The following is a 23,747-nucleotide window of genomic DNA, read 5'->3' on the forward strand; positions in this document are numbered from 1 at the left end:
GGCCCAAATGGCAGGTCCCGGAGAAAATCAGGCACTGAAGGCCTACTGGATGGGAAAATTCTGGCAAGTTCCGGAAATCCTGCCACTAAGGATCAAACCTACATGGGTCCTGGGAAAGGTAGATCACCCATATGTTCCAAAGCAGGTTCATGACATTGAAGGGACTGGGGCTGAGGGGAGGGATTTTCCATGCCAGGGATTTTCTCAGCTTCAGCTGGATACCAGGATGAACACAGTGTGAGGCTGAAAGACTGGAAGAGGAGCTTGAATCCTGTCCTGAAAGATCCCAGCAAATCTTAATTTACTTAGGCAGAGTGGCTGTCTTATTTGGCACTTCAGGAGAGGGCTAATCACTGATCCCCTCGGTGACTATTTTCTACCCTCTTTGATGCAGCATGTGCCCAAGACACACTCATTTTGGCCAAATTCATGCAAATAAGTTGACCCTTGACCCAGATACCATGGCACCCATTCTGCTATACTCATACCAACAGGCTGGAATGGAGCATCTTCATGGCCAATGACTCATGATACTTCTGTTTTGTGAACAGTAAAAGCACATCAGAAGTGAGAATACAAGAGACATCAATCAGAATCTGGACAGTTTTTCTGGATGAAAGAAACATTAACACTAAGGCATTGCGTGACAACATAGGATGACAAAAATCATTCAACCATTGAACCCCACTTCATTCAAACATCATCCTTATACCATAAGATAAAAGCAAAATACTGCGGATGCTGGAAATCTTAAATAAAAACAGAAAATGCTGGACCAACTCAGCAGGCCTAGCAGCATCTGTGGAGAGAGAAACAGAGTTAGCGCTGCAATTTCATCTGACTCTTCTTCAGAGCTGATCCCCAAAAGTTAGGAAACAGAAGCTCTATAATATTTACCAATCCCAATAATCTCCATTATTCAAACTCTGATCTTTACCCAACAGAAGGAAACCCCATCCTTTCCCAGCAACAATAGACCATTATGTCCTGTGGTGTATTGACTAGCTCAGTCCATTACCTTCCTCTATAATTACCAGTCCCACTAGCTACCAGATATTTATCCATCTCTTATTTAATAGATCTGTCCCTTGATGCAGAGCTCAATACATGCATAGGGAAAACAGTTACCACCTTTGACCGACTCACAAAACACGCATGGGATAACACCTGACTGACACTTGGGACCAAACTGATGATTTATAAGGCCTGTGTTCTCAGCACATTCTGCATGGCTGTAAAACATGGGCGACTCACCAGGAAAAGAAGCTCAATAATTTCTACCTTTTCTGTCTGTGGTGCATTGTCCTGGCAGGGCAAAATCACGGATGTAGTGTCCTCTCAAAGGCAGAGCTTCTAGGTGTGTTGGCACTAATCAAACACAGGCGACTTTGGTGGATCGGGCACTTCCACAAGATGGGAAGTGACCACATACCCAAGGACCTTCTGTATGCTGAGGTGGCTGGAGCCAGATGACCAGTGGGGACTCCAAGGCTCCACTTCAAGGATACTTGTAAGTGTGACATGAAGGCTCTTAACATCGACTATCACACCTGGGAGTCACTAGCTGGCGAAAGAGGGAAATGGCGACACCTCCTGTGGGCTGGTGTGCACTGCCATGAATACCAGTGGCTACTGCAGCTTGGCAACAGGTGCCAACGCCAAAAACAACAACCCACATCATGTGGCAGCTTCATGTGTGCCACTTGTGGTAGAACCTGCTTCTCGAGGATTGGCCTTCACAGCCATCAGCAAAGGTAGCCAAAATGAAGGCCCCCCCCCCCCACACCTAAATGACTTGTTTGCTGCGTGTCCACCAGTTCTCGTAGATGGAAGGATGCCAACAACATTTAAAGGAATTAATCAGCATGCTCAACATTTACTGAGTCTATAACGATTTTCCCATTAATTAAATCTTGATTCTCAAACCCATATTTATATTTGAAGAGAGATAGGTTAATGGAAATAAATCATACAATGTTATCTTTAATATTAAGATCCTTACTGCTCTTTTAAATTGAAAAGAAATTATGTAAAAAAAAAGGAATGTTCTTTCCTTATGTGCCCTCTCCTGACTGATAACCTGCTACATTCATCATTTCCTCCCCAGTTTAGAAAGCAGAACAGTGCAGCTCAAAGAGATTGCCGTAGATTGTTTTTTTGTTCAAGCTACTACTAAACATACTTAAACACAACAGGAAGGGACCCCGCCCCTTGTAGTTAACCCCTGGAGATTGGTGCTGCTTTCTCTCCAGAGGGTTATAGCTACCAGCAATTGACAAAAGAAAAGTTGAGGAAGTTGACTGAAAGAGGACAGGATATAAACATGCCTGCAAGCTTGGTAGATAGAACGAACATTGCACCTCTGGTAAGTTCGCAGCAGGAAGAGGAAAGCAGCTGGTAGTGAGATGTCTTAAAATTGTTTTGCTTTTTGCTGTTCATTACAAGTTCTTTAGAGGCTTCAGTTCCCAACATCATTTGCGTATTTCTTTAATTTCTGGTGTAATTCCATACAGACAAAATTATGGAACCAGTTAAATTAATGTTGTTAGATACTGCTACCCTAAATAGAACACTATACTAAATCACTACAAATACAACATGGAGATATTACCCTCCTCTCCTCTCTTACTTCCAAAAGGGAATTGGTTATATACTTGAAAAAGGGCTATGGGGCAAGAGCTAGATTGTAGGACTAATTGAAAGGCCCCTCCAAAGAGATAGTACAGACATGATGGGCTGAATGGCCTCCTTCTGTGCTGTATTATTTTATGATTTCTTCCTTCATATTTATGCAAAACTTTAATATGGACTTAAATGAGACAGCACATCATCCAGGCTTGGCTGATAAAGGCCAAGTAATATTCACACTAGGCAAGAGCCAGTCAATGACCATTTCCAAGAGAGAGTCTAACCATCTTCCCATGACATTACCGTTGACAATTCCCCCACAACCAACATTCTGAGGTCCCCGTTGACCAGAAATTCAACTGAATCAGCTATATAAATGCCTTGGCTATTGCAGCAGGTCAGAGGCTAGAAATTTTGCAGTGATTGGCTCACCTTCTGACTCCTCAAAGCCTCTCAACTACCTACAGGCACAAGTCAGGAGTGTGATGGAATACTCTCCACTTGTCTGGATAGATGCAATTTAAACAGCACCAAAGCAGCTCAAAACCATCCAGGACAAAGCAGCCCGCTGGATCAGCAGTCCATCCACCGCTGTAAACATCTGCCTTCTTCACCACTGGTGCACCATGGTTACAGTGTCTACTATGCACAGGGAGCATTACGGCAATGTGTGTAGGCTTGTTCAACAGTCCCTCTCAAACTCTCAACCTCCACTATTGAGATGGATAAGAGCAACAGATACATAGGAACACCAACATCCCTAAATTCTCTTCTAAGGCACACACAATCCTGACTTGGACATATAGCATCATTCCTTCATTGTCGCTGGGTCAAAATCCAGGAGCTCTCTCTCTGAGAACACTGTGGGAGTGCCTTTGGTTCGAGAAGAAGGCTCCCCACCACCTCGCCTGCAACTAGGAACGGGCAACAAATACTGGCTGGCCTTGCTAGCAATACCCATATCTTGAGAATTTCCTTTTTTAAAGTTGGGTTCTATGGAATTTTTTCATTGGCCGGAATTTTACACGACCCACCGCCACCAACCCCCCACTCCAACCCCATGCATCCCTCCTTCCAGTAGTAGACTGTCAAGTGTGAGTAAGTGTAAAATAGGGTGGAACAGCAGAGGCACTATTTCTGTCCTCTACCCACCTCTGCTGGGAGGGGTGAGGTAGGTTTTGGGTGGCTCACCTGCCCTTTGGCCAATTAAAGCCCTTAATGGCTACTTAAGGGCCTTGTCCCACCGCCGCTATCAATTTACCATCAGTGAGGGGTGCCATATCACATGGCAAAGCAGAGAGAGGGGGAATCCCTCCTGTTCGGGAACCCTGTGCCCAAAAGAGGCCTGCCCCAGCAGAAAAGGCCACCCACACTTGTCCCAACCCCAGCTTCCCGATCAAGCCCCCACTCTCTTTTAAGACCTGCCTGACTGTCCGGGGCTAGGCCGCCCTGACTTACCTTTCAGTCCGTCCTCCAGTGCTGCTCCTCATTGGAGACTAACTGCAATCCTAGGAGTGGCCACTGCTCCCCATGGCACTGCTGGGAGTGGAAAGCTGCTGGCCAGGAAAGAGGCGGAACATCCTCTCACATCTGATCGGAAGCCATGACCTCAGACCATTGACTGCATGTCGACTGTAAAATCTGGTTGTGGCATCTTGGGCTACTGGAAGCTGTCTCATCTCCCCTCCGAGTTTTCAGCTGGTGGTGGCTGGCCCGCCATCTCCGCAAAAATTCAGGCCATTTTTCCTTTTGTGATTCAATCATACTCTGACTATACTGTTAGTGCAACATTTAGCAGTACAGTTAAAGTGCAACTGAAGTTTGAATCCAAAGTTAGAGTGAAGCAGAGTGAAAATCCCTGGATGAAGGAGTCCGCTGTGGCTCAGTTCATAGCACCCTCGCCTTTGAATCAGAGGGTTGTGGGTTCATGTCCCACTCCCGGAAACCAAGAACTGTGATTGTACTCGAAAGAGTTGCAATCTGTGACTGTTGATAACTCGAAAGAATTTTTAAGGGGAGGTGTCAGCTGTGGCTCAGTTCATAGCACCCTCGCCTTTGAGTCAGAAGGTTGTGGGTTCATGTCCCACTCCCGGAAAGAAAAAAGAACTGACACTTCTCTGGACGATGGTGTAATATTCAATCCCTGGATGAAGGAGTCTCTTAGGCTTTGCTTCATAAGGAGTTTGGGCTTTGACGCCTTGGGCAGGCTGGGCCTGGCAAGCTGGGAGGTGGGAGTTGGGGGTGCTGGGAAAATAACGAGGGCCAATTCAGACAGCTCCCAGCACAATGCAGCCACTCATCCAATGGAAGTGGGCAACGCATTTATATAATTAGAAATATTATTAAGAGTGATTTTCAAGGCCTGCTGGTATTTTCCTGGCGGTGGAGCAGCCACCCACCTTCCGCATCACAGCGGCGATCTCCCTGTTGCCATCCAGGGGGCCAACAGTGACTCCATGTCCCAAAGAGTGGGCCTCAGGCAGGGGAAGGCTACATCCGTGGCCCCAGTGGGCAATCTGAAAGGGCCTGCCAAATTGGCCCCTCTTGACTTTTATTTTGCATTTACCTGTCCAAGGGTGCCTCCTTGCGATCCCCAAGCTGCCTCAGCTGTGCCCACCTCAATGTGTAATTGGGTTGGCAGCATCGAGACCCTGCCCTTATTTGAATGGTGAGCCTGGAGACAACTAACTAGGAGGCCAACTCCAGTAAAATTGCTGAGCTGATTCCTCTGTTAGCAATGGCAGGCTCAAGACTCCCATCTCCCAGGACTCCCGAAACCCCTAGTTTATACTCCACAATTTAACCTTGTTAAGCAGCTGAAACTGCTTTGCATCAACACCAAACAAACAGTGAGAATGCACTGTTAGTGCCTGCTAAAGGAAGGAGCATTTCAAATAAGGAAAAATCATACAAGATTGTTCAAGAGTATGGGTATTCCTTAGTACTGTATTACTTACTAAAGTACCAAAATGACAGTTTTGGAAAAAGAAAATCACTGCCATTTTTATTAACATTGATGTGTGCAATCATAATTTTTTTAAAGGATATGATGCTAAAATGACACCAGTGTCTCTGCTATATGCAAAGTTTTTATATTGCAGCAATTGAGGACACAGTTGGGAATGATTTGCAGAGTTACTGGATTGTATGTAATGTTTGAATTCTTTAATCAGGCCAAGGACATGTGGAGACTGAATTGGAATTTGTTTGAGTGCTTTCACATAATAGAATAGTCTTAATCTTGATAAAAGAATAATATCTAACCTTCAATTTCAATAGTCATATTTCCCTTCCCAGACTGTTTAAGAGTTGAGAAGATTTGTGCAGAGCAATATTCAGTCATTTTTAGGGCTATTATAACACCCGGTTTTCCTATACACTTCTAAATATGCATTATAATGTATGCCCTGTATAGGACTGAGCATGTAAACAAAGAGAGCCCAGAATTCATTCACCAGTCCATGCTGTGTTATCCAATCTCAGCTACTAGTGTCATTATAATCAACTAGGTAGGGGAAAATTTAACCAGTGCCAGCCATGACTCAGTTGGTAGCACCCTTGTCTCCATGTCACAATGTTTTGGGTTCAAGTTCCACTCTAGGGCTTGAGCACAAGGCTGACAGTGCAGTACTGAGGGAGTACTGCACTGTCTTTCAGTTAATGTGTTAAACTTGCTTGGGTGGATGTAAAAGATCCCATGGCACTTTTTTGAATAAAAGCAGAAGTATCCCTGGTGCTTTGAGATGTCCAGTTGTCTTGAAAAGTGCTATAAAAATGCAATTTTTGGAGGGCATTGGGACCAGTTGTGGGGCAAAAAGCACCTATTCAAAAGGGATAGGTTGCACCTCAACAGGACTGGGACCAATGTCCTCACAAGGAGATTCACTAGTTTGGTTAAGGTGGGTTTAACCTAAATTGTCAGGGGATAAGCGCTAGCACATAGAAGTAGAAAAGAGGAATAAGGTGCATAAAGTTAGAATGCTAGGGAAGGGAATAGTTCCATATTAGGTAGGTGTGGACGAAGAGGAAGTCGTAAGTTATCAGGTAGCACCAGAGTACAGGAGAAAGTAATAACGTTTTAATTAGGGTTACTGTGCATGTATGTGAATGCACGGACTATGGTAAATAAGATCGGTGAGTTACTGGCACAGATTGCCATGTGAAAATATGATGTTTTGGCTATAACAGAGACCTGGCTCACAGAAGGGCAGGACTGGGAATTTAATATTCCTGGATACAAGATGTTCAGGAAAGATAGGAAAGGAAGGAAAGGGGAAGGGGTTGCAGTATTGATTAAGGATAACATTGCACTGGTGGAGAGAGAGGATGTCCCAGAGGGGTGAGGGACAGGATGTATTTGGCTAGAGCTGAGGAACAAGAAAGGTGAAATTACATTGCTTGGTATAGCCTATAGGCCACCAACCAGTGGGAAAGATGTAGAAGAACAAATTTGCAAGGAAACTACAGAGAGGTGCAAGAAATATCGAGTAATGGGAGGCTTTAATTATCTGAATATAGACTGATAGTAGCTAGGGCAGAGAGGGACAAGAGTTTCCAGTGTGGGATCAGGAAAATTTACTACAGCAATACATTTCCAGTCCAAGAAAGGAGGTACTGCTAGACCTGGTTCTTGGGAATGAGGTGGGCTAAATGGATCAAGTGTCAGTAGGAGAACATGTTAGGAGACAGTGATCATTGTATAATAAGGATTAGATTGGTTATGGAAAAGGACAAGGAGCAATCTGGAATAAGAATAATTTAACTGGATTTAATTGAAAGCAAGTTTCAATGGGATAAGAATGGCCCAGATCAAGTGGAATCAAAGGTTGGCAGGCAAAATGGTAATTGAACAATGGGCTGCCTCTAGAGAAGAGATAGTTTGAACACAAACAAGGTATGTTCCCTCGAAGTGGAAAGGCAGGGCAAACAAATCCAGAGCTTCCTGGATGACAAAAGAGATAGAAATTAAGATAAAGAAGAAAAGGTGTGCTTATGACAGATGTCCGGTGGACAATACAACTGTGAACCTGGCTGAAAATAGAAGGTTCAAAGGGGAAGTGAAAAAGCAAATGTGAAGCAAAGAAAGAGCATGAAAAGAGACTGGCAGCTAATATAAAAGGGAATCCAAAGTTTTCCATAGCCATATAAATAGTACAAGAGTGTTAAAAGGAGAAATATGCCTGATTCCTAGAACAAAAGAAGATGGTTGTGGTTGTTGGAGGTCTTATTTCCAGGACATCACTGCAGGAGCTCCTCAGGGTAGTGTCATAGGCCAACCATCTTCAGTTGCACAATGTTCAGCATCATTCACAACTCCTCAGATACTAAAACAGTCCATGTCCAAATGTAGCAAGACCTGGACAATATCCAGGCTTGGGCTGACAAGTAACATTCACGCCACACAAGTGCCAAGCAATGACAATTCCCAACAAGAGAGAATCTAACCATCGCTCCTTGACATTCAATGGCATTACCATCACGGAATCCCCCACTGTCAACATCCTGGGGGTTACCATTGACCAGAAACTGAACTGGACTAGCCATATAAATACTGTGGCTACAAGAGCAGATCAGAGGCTAGGAATCCTGCAGTGAGGAACTTATCTCCTGACTCCCCAAAGCCTGTCCACCATCTACAAGGATGCTGAGGGAAGTGAGAGTGGAAATTGCAGAGACACTGGCCATAATTTTTCAGTCTTCCTTAAACTCTAGGAGTGGTGCCAGAGGGCTGGAGAATTGCAAATATTATACCCTTGTTCGAAAAAAGGGTGTAAAGATAAGTCCAGTAACTACAGGGCAGTTAGTTTAACTTCAGTGGTGGGGAAGCTTCATGAAATGATAACTTAGGACAAAACTAATAATTACTTGGGCATTTGCAGGTTAATTACAGAAAACCATTTCTGTTATTAATAGTAAATTGTGTTTAACTAACTTGCTGGAGATGTTGATGAGATAACAGAGAAGGTTGTTAAGGGTAATATTGTTGATGTGGTGTACACGAATTTCCAGAAAGCATTTAATAAAGTGCCGCACAACAGACTTGTGAGCAAAGTTATAGCTCATGGAATACAAAGGACAGTAGCAACATGATACGAAATTGATGTAGTGATAGGAAACAGGGAGTAGTGGCTAATAGATGTTTTTCAGGCTGGAGGAAGATTTGGAGTTCCTCAGGGGTTGGTACTGGGGCCCTTGCTCTTCGTGATATATATTAATGACCCAGACCTTGGTGTACAGGGCACAATTTCAAAATTTGTAGACAATATGAAGCTTGGAAGCATTGTGAACTGTAAGGAGGACAGTGTAGAGCTTCAAAAGGACATAGAAAAATTGGTGGAGTGGGCAGACAGGTGGCAGATGAAATTAAATGCACAGAGATGTGAAGTGATTCATTTTGCTTAGAAGAATGCATAAGATAATATAAAATAAAGGGCGAAATTTTAAAGGGGGTGCAAGAGCAGAGGGATCTGGGGGTATATGTGCATAAATAATTGAAGGTGGCAGGACAGGTTGAGAGAGTGGTTAGTAAAGCATACAGCATCCTAGGCTTTATTAATAGGGACATAGAGTTCAAAGGCAAGGAGGTTCTGTTGAACTTGTATAGAACACTGGTTTGGCCTCAACTGGAATATTGCATCCCGTCCTGGGTGCCATACTTTAGGAAGGATGTGAAGACACTAGAGAGAGTTCAGAAAAGATTCACGAGAATGGTTCCAGGGATGAAGAGCTTCAGTTACGTAGATAGAATGGAGAGGTTGGAACTATTTTTCTTGGTAAAGGGAAGGTGGAGAGGAGATTTGTATTCAAAATAATGAGGGGTCTGGACAGAATAGATAGGGAAAAAATGTTCCCATTGGTGGAAGGATCGAGAACAAGGGTTGATTTTAGGTAACTGGCAAAAGAAGCAATGGAAACATGAGGAAAATCTTTTTCATGCAGTGAGTGGTTAGGGTCTGGAATGTGCTCCCTGAGAGTGTGGTGGAGGCAGGTACAACTGAGGCATTTAAGAGGAATTGGATTGTTATCTGAAAAGGAAGAATGTGCAGGGCTACAGGGAGAAAGCGGGAGAGTGGCACTAGATAAATTACTCCTACAGAGATAAAAACAGAAAACTGCGGATGCTGGAAATCCAAAACAAAAACAGAATTACCTGGAAAAACTCAGCAGGTCTGGCAGCATTAGCGGAGAAGAAAAGAGTTAACGTTTCGAGTCCTCATGACCCTTCAACAGAACTGAGTAATATTAGGTGAGGGGTGAAATATAAGCTGGTTTAAGGTGGGGTGTGGGGGGGGGAGGTGGAGAGAAGTTGGGGGGTGGGGGGGTGGTTGTAGGGACAAGCAAGCAGTGATAGGAGCAGCTAATCAAAAGATGTCACAGACAAAGGAACAAAGTGGTGTTGAAGGTGGTGATATTATCTAAACGAATGTGCTAATTAAGAATGGATGGCAGGACACTCAAGGTACAGCTCTAGTGGGGGTGGGGTGGAAAGACTAACAGGGCATTAAAGGTATAGATTTAAAAATAATGGAAATAGGTGGGAAAAGAAAAATCTATATAAATTATTGGAAAAATCAAAAGGGAGGGGGAAGAAATGGAAAGGGGGTGGGGATGGACGAGGGAGTTCAAGATCTAAAGTTGTTGAATTCAATATTCAGTCCAGAAGGCTATAAAGTGCCTAGTCGGAAGATGAGGTGCTGTTCCTTCAGTTTGCGTTGGGCTTCACTGGAACAATGCAGCAAGCCAAGGACAGACATGTGGGCAAGAGAGCAGGGTGGAGTGTTAAAATGGCAAGCGACAGGGAGGTTTGGGTCTTTCTTGCGGACAGACCGCAGCTGTTCTGCAAAGCGGTCGCCCAGTTTACGTTTGGTCTATCCAATCTAGAGGAGACTGCATTGGGAGCAATGAATGCAGTAGACTAAGTTAGGGGAAATGCAAGTGAAATGCTGCTTCACTTGAATGGAGTGTTTGGGCCCTTGGACGGTGAGGAGAGAGGAAGTGAAGGGGCAGGTGTTGCATCTTTTGCGTGGGCATGGGGAGGTGCCATAGGTGGGGGTTGAGGAGTAGGGGGTGATGGAAGAGTGGACTAGGGTGTCCCGGAGGGAACAATCCCTACGGAATGCCGCCAGGGGGGGTGAAGGGAAGATGTGGTTGGTGGTGGCAACATGCTGGAGTTGGCAGAAATGGCGGAGGATGATCCTTTGAATGCGGAGGCTGGTGGGGTGATAAGTGAGGACAAGGGGGACCATATCATGGTTCTGGGAGGGAGGAGAAGGCGTGAGGGCAGATGCGCGGGAGATGAGCCGGTCAACGACCGTGGGTGGAAAACCTCGGTTAAGGAAGAAGGAGGACATGTCAGAGGAACTGTTTTTGAAGGTAGCATCATCAGAACAGATGCGACAGAGGCGAAGGAACTGAGAGAATGAGATGGAGTCCTTACAGGAAGGGTGTGAGGAGCTGTAGTCGAGGTAGCTGTGGGAGTCGGTAGGCTTGTAATGGATATTGGTGGACAGTGTATCACCAGAAATTGAGACAGAGAGGTCAAGGAAGGGAAGGGAAGTGTCAGAGATGGACCATGTGAAAATGATGGAGGGGTAGAGATTGGAAGCAAAATTAATAAATTTTTCCAGGTCCCGACGAGAGCATGAAGCAGCACCGAAGTAATCATCGATGTACCGGAGAAAGAGTTGTGGGAGGGGCCGGAGTAGGACTGGAACAAGGAATGTTCCACATACCCCATAAAGAGACAGGCATAGCTGGGGCCCATGCGGGTACCCATAGCCACACCTTTTATTTGGAGGAAGTGAGAGGAGTTAAAGGAGAAATTGTTCAGTGTGAGAACAAGTTCAGCCAGACGGAGGAGAGTAGTGGTGGATGGGGATTGTTCGGGCCTCTGTTCAAGGAAGAAGCTAAGGGCCCTCAGATCATTCTGGTGGGGGATGGAGGTGTAGAGGGATTGGACGTCCATGGTGAAGAGGAAGCGGCTGGGGCCAGGGAACTGGAAATTATTGATGTGACGTAAGGTGTCATAGGAATCATGGATGTAGGTGGGAAGGGACTGGACAAGGGGAGAGAGAAGGGAGTCAAGATAACGAGAAATGAGTTCCGTGGGGCAGGAACAGGCTGACACGATCGGTCTGCCGGGACAGTTCTGTTTGTGGATTTTGGGTAGGAGGTAGAAGCGGGCTGTCCGAGGTTGGGCGACTATCAGGTTGGAAGCTGTGGGAGGAAGATCTCCAGAGGAGATGAGGTCAGTGACAGTCCTGGAAACAATGGCTTGATGTTCAGTGGTGGGGTCATGGTCCAGGGAGAGGTAGAAGGAAGTGTCTGCGAGTTGACGCTCAGCCTCCACGAGGTAGAGGTCAGTGCGCCAGACAACAACAGCACCACCCTTGTCAGCGGGTTTGATGACAATGTTGGGGTTGGACCTGAGAGAACGAACAGAGAGCCGGTGCAGACACAATGGGCTGAATTGCCTTCTTTTGCGCTGTAACAGTTCTGTGATTCTGAATTATTCTCAAAATTACCAATGATAGAGTGACTGAAAATTAGGTGATTAAATCAGGCCCAGTTATAACGCTATCCATAGGACCCACTGAAAATCTGAGTGCCCTGCTCCATTGCTGACTGAAGGCAGAACAGGTCTTCCAGTTGCCTTTCTTTGAATGCCAACCCTGTTCTAAATTGCAGGGCCAAGATCATTAGGATGTTTGGGACAGAAAAAATAGTGATGCCCACACTGACAGAAATCACTAATGTCAACGTGGATCCATGTCCCTCATACACAGCAGAGCAGTTCTGGCAAGGGACTTACTGTCAAATTCTTCCAAACCAAGATTTGATCTTTTAGCATTAGAATGGACATCTGCTCCATCTGGTTGGTTTTAGTCAATTTGTAAGAAACACAGACGTCAGGGTTCTGGCAGACCTGAGGCTTAGACACCAATTTCTGAATGCAGTCATTCAAGCCCATTTTTAATTGCTTAATAAATGCAGTTTGAAATAATGTTGCCTCTCATTTTGGAATATGTGGTTTCAATCAGAGCCATGTTAATATCAATCCACAGGAACAATTGTACAATTTTTCAAGGGAATTGATTCCTTTAAATATTTTAAAGAAAGAATGTGAATTTATATAGCACCTTTTATGATTCCCTGAATTGTTTTTACAGACAATTCCAAGTTTTTGATGCATAGTCACTGTTATAAGGTGGGGAAACATGGAAGCCAAATTGCGCGCAGCAAGGTCGCACAAACCAGCAATGAGATTTATAACCAGAGAATCTGTTTTGGTGGTGTTAATTGAGAGGTAAGTATCAACCAGGACATCAGGGGAAAGCTCTCGCTCTTTTTGAATTGTGCCATAGGAACTTTTACAACAACCTGAGTGGGCAGCCTCAGGTTAACACCTCATCTGAAAGACAGCACCTCTGACAGTGCAGCACTGCACTGGCCTCTTAGGCAAGGCTGTGTGTTCAGGTCTTTGAAGTCAGACTTGAATTGACAATCTTCTGACAGAAGTGAGATTGATACCACCGCTGGCAATGAAGTTGGAGTGTTTGGGAAGATGATAATAGAACCTACACCAGCTCTCAGCAGGCAAGGGTCTACTGGGCATATCAGGTTGTGACTGGGCTGAATTTCAAAAGGCAGACTAGGAACTCACCCTCCTTAACATAAAAGGCCAGGTGGAAGATCTGTCCTCCTGCACCCCACCCTATCCACTGGAATTTCCCAATCACTTGTCCACAGTCAAAGCAAACCTAGGTTCCACTCTATTTTGTATCCCCCTCCAGAAATAACATTGGAGGTACAGTGTGGACCAGGACATAATAGCAAGCCCTTGGGGCTGGACTCACGGCATGAAGAGTAATCATTGGGAGAGATATGCAAGGGCACTATTGGAACTGTACTGCTTCATGTGTCAGTGCCTTTAGAAAAAGAGTGGAGAAAGAAGAACTAAACAGAAGCATTTTCTGCCTTTCACTTCTTCTTTGTGGTTTAGATTTGAAATCAATTTTTCAGAGTCAACAAGATTGGAAAATTACATAGTATCCATGTATTTGAAAGTACAAAATGAGATCCATCAGGGGAATTCCTGCAATAAACTGTTTCCCCTTTTTGTTTCTTGTTTCAGGGTGTGAAGGAGCATAAATGTGGAATCTGTGGACGTGAGTTTACATTGCTGGCAAACATGAAACGCCATGTCCTTATTCACACCAACATTCGGGCTTACCAGTGTCACCTTTGCTTGAAAAGCTTTGTGCAGAAACAAACACTGAAGGCGCACATGATCGTCCACTCTGACATCAAACCTTTCAAATGCAAGGTTTGTATTAATTAGTTGTGCAGGCTACAGGCTGTTTCCTCTGAATGTTGCACTAGCTATAATTATGTCATGGCAGTAATTTGATAGCAATAATCCAATTTTCAAGTTGCACACAGAGCTCAAATCATTAGATTTGAATGTCAGCAATAAGTATGTCAAACATTTTACACAAAGCCCAACAGCACAGAAATGTCATCATTAGATCTTAATAGGAACTTATAATGCAAAGGACTAAATGTGGCCAATAAAATGGAATATTATTATCACCTATAGTTTACGCAATATGATATAAAGTGACTTGCCACATTAGGCAGGGTCATAAGATTAAACTGCTAAAGCTAGGTGTGCCATAAGTGAGGGATATTAGAAAAAAGATGGCAGAGGGTGGCCTCTCTTTAGCAGCATTAATCTGAAGTGTTCAGGAGTGCTGTTGTCCAGGTTTGATATCCCACTCTGCTGAGTTACTAATTTCAGTCTCTTGTTTTAAGGAGGAGTCAGATGGTTGGGAGGATGATAATCAGAGGCATATGCCAGAACTGGACTACATGGGCACAAAATTGGGCAGGGTAGCGCCTGTCGCTTGGGCGTTGGGGGTGCCACTCGGGGACCAAAATGGCGTCCAATGCACACATGCCATGAGTTGCACTGGATGCCATCTTGATCAGGTCACTGGTCTGCCAGAAGTAAGCAAAGCGGACAGATCAAAACCCCAAACCTCATGCAACGCTGATTTGATGCCAATGCTGCCATTCGGGAATGCAACGCACCAGCCAATGCACTCTCTTAACCTCAGGTAGTTATAAATGCATTCAACAGCAGGAAGGAACCACCGCCCGCCCCTCCCACATGCACCTACACCCCACCAACACTATTTAAAGGAATAATGAACTAGTTGCTGGTTGTTTTTTTTTGGCTGATTATGCAATTTTACAAGTGTTTAGTGCTTTCTATCATTATTTCAAGCTGCAAGCATCTCCAGGGGGTGGTTTGGCAGGTCCTGAGATACTTTTTACTGAGTTCTAAACTCCTGCACAAATCAGATGCTGCTGCCATATGTGAGTGCACCCATAGGCAGTTAGAAGAGGGAGGAGGAGAAGGAGGGAGAGAAGGGCTCTCAACAGGAGGTCATAGCTACCCAGGGTCCCCAGAGACCAACTCTGAATCTCGACAAGTGAGTACAGAAATAGGAGGATAGAGCAGATGAATAAGTGGCTGGAGATTCGGCGGAGGAGGGAAGGCTTTAGATTCCTGAGACATTGGGACCAGTTTTGGGGGGGGGTGTGACCTGCACAGGCTGGATGGGTTGCACTGGACCAGAGCCAGGACAAACGTCTTTGTGGGTGATTTGTTAGTGCTGTTCAGGAGGGTTTAAACTTACTTGGCAGGATTGTGGGAACCATGAGGTAATATTAGAGAAGAATACCAAGGTGCACAGAGAATTGGGAGTGACAGATAGTACTAGAATAGGAAATAATAAGATATTGGGAGGGTCAGGGTAAGAGGGAATATAATAAGGTGTAAATTAGCTTTACTGTGCATATATGTTTATGCATGGAGTGTGGTAAAGTGGTGCAATAGAAAGGTGGAAATATGATGTTGTGGCTGTAGTGGAGACCTGGTTCAAAAAAGGGCAGGACTAGGTATTAAATATTCCAAGATAGAAGGTGGTCAGGAAAGGTAGGGACAGAAAGAAAGGAGGAGGGGTGGCAGTATTGATTAAGGAGAACATTACAGTGCTGGAGAGAGAGGGGTCAGGGGCAGAATATTTGATTGGAGATAAGAAACAATAGCGGTATCATAACATTGCTGAGTGTATTCCATAGTCCACCAACTAATGGGAAAAACATAGAGGGCTAAATTTGCAAAAAATTATAGAGAGGTGCAAGAATGATACAGTAATAATTATCCTCAAATAGACTGGGAAGGTAACAGTGTAAAGGGAAGAGAGGAGCAAGAGATTTTGGCGTGCGTTGAGGAGAATTTTCTACATCAGTAGGTTTCCAGTCTAATGAGAAAAGAGGCATTGTTGGATCTGGTTCAGAGATGGGTCAAGTGAATCTGGTGTCAGTAGGGTAACAATTAGGTAACAGTGTCCAAAGCATTCATAACATTTAGGTTGACTCTGGAAAAGGACAAGGATGAACCTAGAGTAAAAATAATTAATTAGGGGAGGGCCAACATCAATGGGGTTAGAATAGATCTGGCCCTGGTAAATTGGAATCAAGGATTGGCAACAAAAACTGTAACTGAACAATGAGCTGCCTTTAAAGAGGAGACAGTTCAGGTGTAGTCAAAGTACATTTCCATGTGGTGTAAAGTTAGGGCAAACAACCCCAGAGCTCACTGGAAAATGAAAGCAATAGAGAGTAAGCTGAAACAGAAGAAGGGTACATTTGACAGATGTTAGGTGAATAATACAAATAGAAGCAGGATGAATATAGAAAGTGCAGAGGGTAAGAGAAAATAACAAATAAAAGAAGTATGAGAAGAGATTGGCAGCTAACATGAAAAGGAATCCAAATGTCTTTGATGGGCATATAAATAGTAAAAGGATGGTAAAAGTAGGAGTTGGGTCTATAAGGGGCCTAAAGGAGGATTTAAACATGAATGCAGGGCTGAGGTACTAAATACTTTGCATCTGTCCAGGAAGATGATGCTACCCAAGTCATAGTGAAAGAGGAGGTAATTCAGATATTGGATGGGCTGTTAGAAAGGCTGGTGGTACTTAAAGTTAATAAGTCACCAGGACCGGATGAGATGTATTCAGGGATACTGAGGGAGTAAAGGTGAAATTATGGGTACACTGGCCAAAATCTTCCATTCCTCCTTTGACACAGGGATGGTGCCAGAGGACTGGAGAATTTCAAATGTTGCACCCTTCTTCAAAAAAGTATGTAAGGATAAGCTCAGCAACTACAGGCCAAACAGTTTAACCTTGATGGTAGGAAAGCTTCTAGAAATGATATTTCAGGACATCATTAAGAGTCACTGGGACAAATGTGGATTGATTAAGGACAGCCAACATGGATTTGTTAAAGGCAAATCGTGTTTAGCTAACATGCTTGCATTTTTAGATGAGGTAAAACAGGATTGATGAGGGTAGCGTGGTTGATGTGGTGTACATGAGCATCTAAAGGCATTAGGTAAAGTGCTACATAACAGGCTTGTCAGCAAAGTTAGAGCCATGGAATCAAAGGAACAATAGTGGCATGGATATGTAATTGGTTGAGTGACAGAAAACAGAGAGTAGTTGTGAATTAAAAACAAAGCGCTGGAAAAACTCAGCAGGTTTGACAGCACCTGTGGAGAGAGAAACAGAATTAACATTTCTTATGAGTCATATTGGACTCAAAATATTAACTGTTTCTCTCTGTACAGATGCTAATAGACCTGCTGAGTTTTTCCAGCACTTTCTGTTTTTATTTCAGATCTCCAGCATCTGTAGTATTTTTCTTTTATATTAAATAGTCATTTGGTAGTACAGAACTTGAGTATTGCTGAAAAAAAAGACATGTCAAAGCTTTTCATCTTACACCCATCAGGGCACTTCACAAGAATTCCAATATAAGAGGAAAACAACAATTTATACTGTCTGAGAAGACAGTGCTGATTGCTTGGCAAGTGGACTCTGACTGGTAGAGGCGTTGCCATGGAGAATGCACCAGCGATGGTGACTGACAGTTAACTGCCAAGCATTGTTTGAAATTTAAACCAGGCAGCTTGACCCTGACTGGTAAAGGCATTGCTCTGCGGAATGAGTCAGTGAATGGCTGTCACTTATTTTATTTAGCTGAAACAAGCACAATGTATGTACATGTTTTTTCTGTCTGCATAGAATAGGGCCCTGAGTATTAATATGTGTAGATTCCAGTACATGCATATGCACCACACTGCGAGGCTGACTGACAATCTTAAATTGGTTGTCAGCGTAATTCTTAGCACACTGAAGATCTTAGCAAATGTTGTCCAATTGCAGAATCACGTCTAATGATGGACACTGTGTTTTGAGTTTTGCGAGCATGGGCTGGTTGGGTACGGTGTATATCTTGTCCGTTGCGAACAGTGGCTGGGATAGGCTGTTTGATATGATCCTCCAATCTTTGGGACGTATGGCTTACATACCTAGCATCACATCGGCTCTGAAATTCATATACCACACTACTCATTTGGGTGATAGGTAGAATGTCTTTTTGGCTCAATGGCAGCAACCTGTTAGTGGTGAATATCACATGTGTTGCTACTACAGAGTAGCAGCATGAAATGGCTAGCTTCACCTATTATATACAAGTCCTATATGGCCTTCGCAAATGTGAAGGAATGCTTCACCGTGTATGTGGAAAACATGCTCAAAACTGTTGAGTAAGTGGCAGGTCTCAACATGACCAGACAGCCTTGCTTGATAGTAAGCTAAAAAAATACACTTGCTAAATTGTGTAAGAGTGATGAGCTACTGCGTCTTCACGGCTCGTTACATCCGCGTAGGTATGGGCCGCCCAAGACACACAAAAGTGATGTCCCTTTACGTCCTATCTCATCTATGACCAGTTCTGCACAACATTAATTGGTCAAATGATTGGGCAAATTGTTACAACCAGTTTTGAGCAAGTTTTCTACATATATGGTGAACGATTCCATCACATTTGCAAAGGCCATATAGGACTTGCATCGAAAGCTATGATGTGTCCATGTGCACATTTGATATTGCTAGCCTATTCACCAATGTTCCCCTAAAGGAAGCCATGGATGCTTGCACTACAACACTATATCAAGGCGATCTACACCCACCACCATTGCATGAATCAGTATTCATTGAAATTATGAACTTGGCAACTCGCGCAGTTGAGTTCAGTTTTAGTGATGTCAGGTATGCCCAAATATATGGTGTTGCCATGGGGTCCCCTCCAGGCTCAGCTTTCTCAAAAATCTTTGTTGGGCTCCATGAGAAACGTGTCTTTAATGGAGTAACACCTTTTTTCAGTGATACTCTTTTATATTAGTGAGGTTGTGAATAGCTGCTGTTTGGACTGGAGGGAGATAAGCAGTGGGGTTTCCCAGGAGTTGGTATTAGGATACCTACTTTTCTTGATATATTAATGACCTAGACTTGGGTGTACAAGGCACAATTTCAAAATTTGTGGATGATACAAAACTTGGAAGCATTGTGAACCTTGAGGATGATATTGTTAAATTTCAAAAGGACATAGACAGGTTCACGGAATGTAATAGCTTTGGGCCTCCTGAAGAAAAGTGACATGGAGCTCCCACCAGTTCTCCAACAGCTGGATGAGCTCTTCCATTGCCCACATTAAATCCCGGCCATTATGTCCAGTTCTGGGCACCACACTTTAGGAAGAATGTAAAGGTATTGGCGAGGGTGCAGAAAAGATTCAAGTGAACGGTTCATTGAATGAGGAACTTCAATTACATGTATAGGTTGGAGAAGCTGGGGCTGTTCTCCTTGGAGAAGAGAAAATTAAGAGGAGATTTGATAGAGGTGTTAAAAATCGTGAGGGGTCTGGACATAGTAGATAGAGAAAAATTGTTCCCTTTGGTGGAAGGATCCAGAACCAGAAGAAACTGATTTAAGAAGATGGGTAAAAGAAGCAACAAGGACTTGAGGAGAAACATTTTTATGCAGCATGTGGTTAGAATCTGGAATACACCGCTTGAGAGTGTGATGGAGGCAGATTCAATCGAAGCTTTCAAAAGAGAATTGGATAATTATCAGAAAAGAAAGGTTTTGCAGAGCTACAGGGAGTGAGACTAAGTCAGTTGCACTTCCAGAGATCCAGCACAGAAACAATGGGCTGAATAGCCTCCTTCTGTGTGTAACCATTCTATGATTCTATGATATATCCTCAATTGTAACCTCAGAGCAGGGCAAAGACTGCATTGCCAATGGCTGTGATGGTGACCAGGTTAATTAACTTTTATGCAAACGCATTTCTAGGCTGGAGCTGAAGATTTCTGCAACATTGTTGTGTAAGAGAGGTCACTGAGACTTCATTTCATTCTCTATTGCCAGAGTGAAGCAGGTGAAGTGAGCACATAGCTTTGCTACGATTTCAGGCTTCCCCATGGTGCAAGTGTCATTGACTATACCCACATTGCTTTGCGGGCACCTCGTGTCAACTCTGCCCAATGCTGAAACTGGCAGGGATTCCACTTCCTCAACATCCAGCCAGTGTGTGAGCATAGGCAGTGAATTTAATATCCAACATTCTGGCAGCGCTCAGGATGCCCAATTCTGTGGCAGTCCATTCTGCTCTGCATTTGAATTACTACGGCAAATCAATGCGTGTCTACTGGGCAGCAAGGGTTATCTGCTGACCACATGGCTGATGACTCTGATGCGTAACCCATGCGCACATACACAGCATGCAAGCAATGAAAGCCATGTTACCATATGAGAGGTGATAGAGCAGATCATCGGCATGCTGAAAGAACGTTTCCGCTGCCTGGACCATACTGGAGGGGCCCTATAGTACTTGGCAGAGGGTGCCAAGACTCATGGTGGTTTGCAGCATGCTGCACAACTTCTGCACATCATAAGGAGACAATCCTTGCCACCAGCTATATGGTAAGCAGCTGAGAAGGATGAAGGGAAGAGGCAACCTTGGCAGCCCCTTTCTGCCCAGGTTGTGAAGAGCTCACTCACATGTGATACCAGGAACTGCAACCCCAATTCCCATTCATCAACAGTCAAGCACCTTACCTTCCCTCTGTCACTGACCATCACACGTCCGCATGGCCACCATGCAGAAATAAAAGCTACCACAAAATAAACATTCCAAACCAAATTTATAAATGGGAACGTACCATATTGCACTCAGACATAAGCTATTCACACTTGTGTATCCCCCTTAGTACCTGCCTTCAACGTGCCTTTGCCTGTCCTAGTGCTCCTACGCAGTGCTACCCCAATGACTGCAGCATGGCTTGGTGGATGGCCTTGGATGGTAACCTCGAGCAGCTCTGAGCCTGCGAGGCCTAAGTGTGGACTGCACCATTTCAGTATGAGCAGCAGCAGTCTGGGCTGGCTGGCTGGCAGGGGACAGCAAGGGGGAATGGCAGAGTGGGAGGACAAGCGCTGTCATCCTGAGGGAGGGCAGCAGGTTTGTGCTCCACGGTGCCACTGCTCCCCTCCTGGGACAGCACCTCAGCAATGCTCGTAATCTGCTGGAGGACAGATTGCTGGACTGCTGTGAGAGCCTGCACGTCCCTTGGAGCACTGGCATCCGCAATCATGATGGCAGCAGTCTGAACTTCCATGAAAACAAGCGGACAGAGGTTTGAGTGTACGACAGCACTCAGACATCGGGAAGCTGCTGCTTGTGCTGCAATCGATGTTGCCACATGAGTCATCACATGCTGCATCATGGTTGGATCCACAAGTGTGCAAACAGAATTGGCCACCGTTTCCATGCTGGAAAGAAATGGGCTCCAAGCTCTGCACAGTGCCCTGGGCCATGTTGGTGTTGGACTCTCCATGCTCCTTAACATTGATTACACAATTTCTCGCAGGTTTCCCAATGCATCAAGCATTCTAAATTTCCATCAGCTTTTTTTTTAGGTTACCCCATCAATACCCTTCTATAGCAGAACCCACATGCCACCTCACCCTCTGGTGAACTGGCACCTACACTACCTTTCCCCATTTCTCTGGCTGCAATACAGTAAGGCCCGGTCTCTGACCATCTGACCTGTAATCTATTCTCCAATATATGTGCAATGTCAATAACTGAGCTGGTGCCTGTGACTGTGAGATTGAGTAATGATGCCTTCATCATCACTCTTTTCTTGGTGTTCCTCCACTTTCTGGCCAGGTGGCACCTTTTGGGTATCTGAAATGAGAAAGGCACAGTATAAGGTTGTGGTGAGAGGAATAGGGGAAAGCTGGAGGTGCATACCTACATGATATGCAGCTTTTAATTCAGAAGAGAGTATGGGATGAAGGTGAAATGGGATGTGAAAAGGAGGATTGGGTATGAAAATACCACCATCTTCAATAGTTTCAGCCCTGCCACTGGCCACAGCCTCAACAATAGTCATTCCAATGACAGCTCCATCTCCCTTTCAGGTTGGCTCCAGCTGCCTCCAGTAGTGTGCAACCATTTTCTGCAAGAGAGTGGGAAGTATCAGTGAGTGCCATGCGATCTGCTTGGTTGTCATGGTTGAATAGCTGGCATGTTTGTAAGCTGTGAGATGTGGGTCCATGTGGATGCAAGGCTTCCAGCGGTGCTAAGTGTGCGAAGGTGAGGCAAAGCTATGAATGTTAGGTATGCGTCATGATTGATAGAAATTGTCGATAGGTGTGATGATGAGGGTGTGGTGAAATGAACAGTGGCTGAGGCTACCAACATTAACCTTATTGCAACTCAGGCAGCTGAACGACACAAATAATCGTCAATATATCATTCATTAACTAAATGCATAACTGATTCTAAATACACTTTCCAAAAGTAGATTTGTTTTCTGGTGAGCCAGGCACACTGATGACATGAGGCATTTAACATGCAGAAAGAAATCAAAAGTTGGATGGTCTTGATGCTTGTATTTGCAAAACTTCTGAGGCCTGACTGCATGCTTAGAAGATTGTTGCTTTCCGCAGATAGCTTTTTAAAATTTGCTCAAATCTTTTATAGAACTGCTTTTCACATACTTTTAAAAATTCAGAGCCAGCCTGAATTTAATTCCAAAGTTTTGCTTCTTGCACTCAAATGGATCACATGGTGCATGAAACTCAAAATTGCCTTTCAATATATATGAACTAAACAAATTATTATCACAATCTCACCCTGTGAGGAAGATTTCATATACACGAAAACAGCATAAACATTTACAATGGAGGATAATAAAAGTAATATCTGTGCAAAATAACAATAGATGCCTTGAGGCTATCATAGCAGACGGCGATATAAAGTGGAGAAAGTCCAAGAGCATATCACAAGGCAAGCATTACAATTCTAATTACTTAGTAAAGAAGGAACAGACAGAACAACGTGGGAACTTATTAATGATCAGCCACTTATCAACTGCCCAATGCAATACCTTTCGCAAGCAGAGAACTGACCAGTACCCAGCTGATGGGGTGAAATCACGCCGTGCAATATTAACATATAAACACATTAAACCATTCATAATAGTATGCTAATATCTCACAGAACAATTTAACTCCAGGCTTGACAAAATAGTAGGCATATTATGTTCCGAGCATACAGAGCACTGGATTTAAAGGAACATATAGGCCAGAACACGAGAAGATTACCAACCCCCTCCAAAAATGAGCCACTTGGGAGCAAGATCAGGAAGCTGTGCCATCATTTTCTCATTACTGTGACGGAGTCCCATTCTTCTCAACCATTTTGAGGACATAAGTATCTTTTTTGAAAAGAAGTCTGGAAATAAGGGTAGCATTGAGCTAAAAAAAAATGAAAATTTTTAGTTAATCTACAATATTCACCTGATGAGCTAATGAGTAAAAACTAAAAGGGACAAACAAAGCATATTTTTAAATCCTTACATCAATGGCAAGTTGAGATGCTATTTACAATGTTTTACTTATGCTGACGGTACTGCAGTTAATATATATTTCATCTATCTTCCATTGCTGCAATAATTATTCAGCATTAGAAAACCAGTACAAAATTAGTAATGGCTGTGTTGCACAACAGAAAATGCACTTTATAGGTTAGAAGGGATAATGGATTAACAACATTCTGAGGATTCTTAAATGTATACCTATAAGTTTGACAGTTAACATCAATTTAGACTTGAGACTAAAATGTAATCA

General features: G+C 43.9%; 1 protein-coding gene across 1 annotated transcript in view; it reads left to right on the forward strand.

Moving 5' to 3' along the window:
• The window catches only part of znf366 (zinc finger protein 366), a 73,228-nt gene that overhangs the window by 35,020 nt on the left and 14,461 nt on the right, over window positions 1–23,747 (forward strand). The window contains exon 3 of the mRNA XM_078564136.1: window positions 13,763–13,954. Within this exon, the coding sequence (XP_078420262.1) occupies window positions 13,763–13,954 (192 nt within the window). The remainder of the gene's footprint in view (window positions 1–13,762; window positions 13,955–23,747) is intronic.

Source organism: Cetorhinus maximus, chromosome 2 (genome assembly GCF_964194155.1).
Source record: "Cetorhinus maximus chromosome 2, sCetMax3.hap1.1, whole genome shotgun sequence".
NCBI lineage: Eukaryota > Metazoa > Chordata > Chondrichthyes > Lamniformes > Cetorhinidae > Cetorhinus > Cetorhinus maximus.